At 52.1% G+C, this 3189-nt stretch overlaps 1 protein-coding gene across 1 annotated transcript; it reads right to left on the bottom strand.

Annotated features, from left to right (window-relative positions):
- Window positions 1-865: 865 nt before the first annotated feature.
- LOC101770866 (flowering-promoting factor 1-like protein 2) lies at window positions 866-1713 on the bottom strand. Its single transcript, XM_004971120.3, has one exon. It carries the CDS (start codon window positions 1596-1598, stop codon window positions 1263-1265), a length of 336 nt encoding a protein of 111 aa, XP_004971177.1. The 5' UTR covers window positions 1599-1713; the 3' UTR covers window positions 866-1262.
- Between the last annotated feature and the right edge of the window lie 1476 nt (window positions 1714-3189).

The following is a 3189-nucleotide window of genomic DNA, read 5'->3' as shown; positions in this document are numbered from 1 at the left end:
CGCAGTCGATGTTGAGGACCATGCAGTAGTCCACCCCCATCTTCCTGGTCGCCGGTGGCAGCAACTCCCGGCGCCAGCGAGCGGCGCGCCTTGCGGATCCTGGCATTTGCTCAACCCCAGTAACGCTCAGGCCTCAGGGAGGGCCACGACCTTCTCTGTTTCCAATGCTGAGGACCTTCGCATAGGAGAACCAGCAGGTAGCGGGGCCGGGTTCAGCGAGCATGGCGTGCGGCATTCCGTCGAGCGGGTTGTGGGCGCGCGAAAACGATTGCCTTGTACTCTTGGGGCTCGCATGCGTAATCGTTTGAGTCACCGTCCTACTTTCGATTCGGTGTCAACAAACTACTAGCGCGTTTGGTAGATTCTTCTTCGAAAGAAGGACGATCGAGTAGGTAGCCCGGCCGTTGGATTGGTGGACGAGTGCAGAGGAGACCAGAGGACAGCAAGTCAGCAGCATATATATTCTCTCCGGTCCCCACGGGCTCTGATGTATCCTGTGCATCCATGGATGATGAATGGTCACCGTCGCCGTCGACAATCTTCTAGTTTGGTTCGGTGATCTCGGATTCCGCCGTGCCATGTCCACCCGTCGAAGAATAATACCCCCTCCTCCCACGAATAATACCGCCTCCTCCCAGATTACATGTCGTTTTAGCTTTCCTCCCACATTACACGTCGTTTTAACTTTTTTATATTCATAGGCTTTGTTATACACTTTGATACACCTCATGTCTAGATGCATAATAATATATATGCAAAATAATATATATGCACCTAACAAAGTCAAAACAACCTGTAATTTGGAACGGATGGAGCAACTATATTCTTCTGCATATAATTCATCCAGTCATGAATTGAAAGTGTCATTATTCAGTGCTGCCTTTCTCTGATTGATTCTTCACAACCCATGAGATTGAACACAGCCACACACTTGCATGCATGAGAATGGGATGAAAGATACTGAAAGAAAACAATCACTTGCAAACTCGATCAGAACTACTATATTGGACCAACACAGACAGACATGGCAACCAAATCGATCGATCAATGACTAGCTAGCTACTCCCTATGCACACGTGTGCAAACATACGTCGACGACAACCCACGTATACTACACACATATACGTGAAGAGATTACATACGTACACAGCACGACCGATCACACGAACCTACCACTAGCTAGGTAGATGCAGGGCTAGCTAGTTAGATGACGATGAGCAAGCAAGCAAGCAGCAAATTTAGAAGGCTAATCAAGGCAGCCTCTACGCGTCGATGACGCGGAAGGCGTCGCGGTTCTTGATGACGATGTCGTACATGTGGACGGAGCCGAAGTGGGCGAAGTCCTTTGGCAGCGAGATGAGGTCGACGGAGGTGCGCTTGTGGTACTGCAGCATGGAGCCGCCGTCGCCGCCGCCGTAGTAGCGCTCCCACCCCAGCGCCGCCAGCTTGCGCTCGAGCGACGCGTAGGACGCCACCACCTCCCCCGACGGCGTGTGCAGCAGCGCCTTGCGCTTCCCCGACGCCGCCGCCGCCGCCCCCGACGTCGGATTCTCCACCAGCCGCACCACCCCGTTCCGGAACACCCACACCCCCGACATGCTTGATTCCTCGCCGATTTATCCTCCTCCTCCTCCTCCTCTTGGCCGGGTTTCCTAGCAAGTCCTCTTGCTCCTTAGCTGCGTTTTCTTTGGGATGCGGAAGAGGGTGCGGTGGGCGAGCGGCTATAAATAGACCAAGGGCTCTCGCTGCCGCCGTGTGGACGGATGGATCGCGCCGGGCGCGGCCGGGATTGGGGCCATGTTTAGTTACTCCCAACTTCCAACTTTGACACTATGTAAAAAGAAGATTCCCCATCACATCAAACTTGCGGTACATGTATGGAGTACTAAATGTAGATGAAATTAAAAAGTAATTGTACAGTTTTGTTGTACTTTACGAGACGAATCTTTTGAGCCTAATTAGTTAATATTTGGACAATAATTCACAAATACAAACGAAACGCTACAGTGTGCTACAGTGCTGTAACAGTAATTTGGCACCTCCCAAATTGGCCAACTAAACAAGGCCTGGGATTCGGCCGACCGACCGGCCGGCCCGGCCGCGCGCGGTGGTATATGTGCGCGAACCGTACTTGCACGCCGCGGCGGGGCCCGGCGATCGGGAATGGACGGACAGGGAGGCTTGGGAGCTCCGGCAAGGCGTGGCTGCCAGCCATCGGAATGAAACAAGCAGAGAATCCGTGGCTTCGGCTATGCTGGTGCTGGATGGATCATCGTCAGTGCTAGTATACTACACGCCTGTTTGGCATGGGTACACGTATGTATTGCATCATCCACGATCTATGATCTGCCAAGACTAGAGTACTATGTAGGTTTGGCATCAATGTGCCTACCTTCAACGTTACTTATACAATGGATCGAATCCCCGGTTAGGTTGGGTATACGTTGTCTTGTGTAGGTTCAGCAAAATGACCTGCGTGCACAGTGCAGAGAACAGTGATGGCCCTGGAATCCAATCCTCGATCCACGAAGCTAGCTAGCTCGGTGCCCACACCCGCGCGCGCGCCTAGGCAGCAGGCTAATAAGCGCCCAATAAGCTAGCTGGCAGGCATGTATCACATACTAGTATGGATCATGGAAGCATCGATTCGCCGCCCGCCGAGCCCATGGAATGGATAATGCGTCACGGGTGGCAGCAAACGAACGTTACTGGCCTGGTTTGGTTTCACCTGATTATTTTTAGCACCCGTCACGTCGAATGTTTAGATATTAATTAGAAGTATTAAATGAAGACTATTTACAAAACTCACTACATAAGTGGAGGCTAAACGGCGAGACGAATCTATAAAACCTTAATTAGTCCATGATCTGACAATGCACTGCTCCTGCGTTAATTAAATAAAACGTCGATTAATTAAGGCTTTAATAATTCTAGTCGAGATCGAGAGTGAAAGCCCCTTATGTACCTGGGTTTTTGTCATCGCCCCGCCCTGAAGGAAAAGGGCCTGACCCGGGGCCGGAACTATATCGGGGGTCCTAACCACGCTTAGAAGGGTGGTGCCGCTGATGCTCCAGGATCGCTCCGGTCGGTGGCCTGGGTTCCCAACACGCCTATCGAGGGCACCGTCCCTTTGGAGAGGGGGTAACTTGCCGATGTCCAAGGTCAATCAGAGGCTTCTGGGGAAGGTGG

This window comes from Setaria italica, chromosome V (genome assembly GCF_000263155.2).
Source record: "Setaria italica strain Yugu1 chromosome V, Setaria_italica_v2.0, whole genome shotgun sequence".
Classification (NCBI taxonomy): domain Eukaryota; kingdom Viridiplantae; phylum Streptophyta; class Magnoliopsida; order Poales; family Poaceae; genus Setaria; species Setaria italica.
Note: the sequence above shows the minus strand (reverse complement) of the source record. Positions and strands in the feature narration are given on the sequence as shown.

Coding starts and splice junctions, on each gene's coding strand:
- LOC101770866 (XM_004971120.3), bottom strand. CDS start 1,598: ATGTCGGGGGTGTGGGTGTTCCGGAACGGGGTGGTGCGGCTGGTGGAG.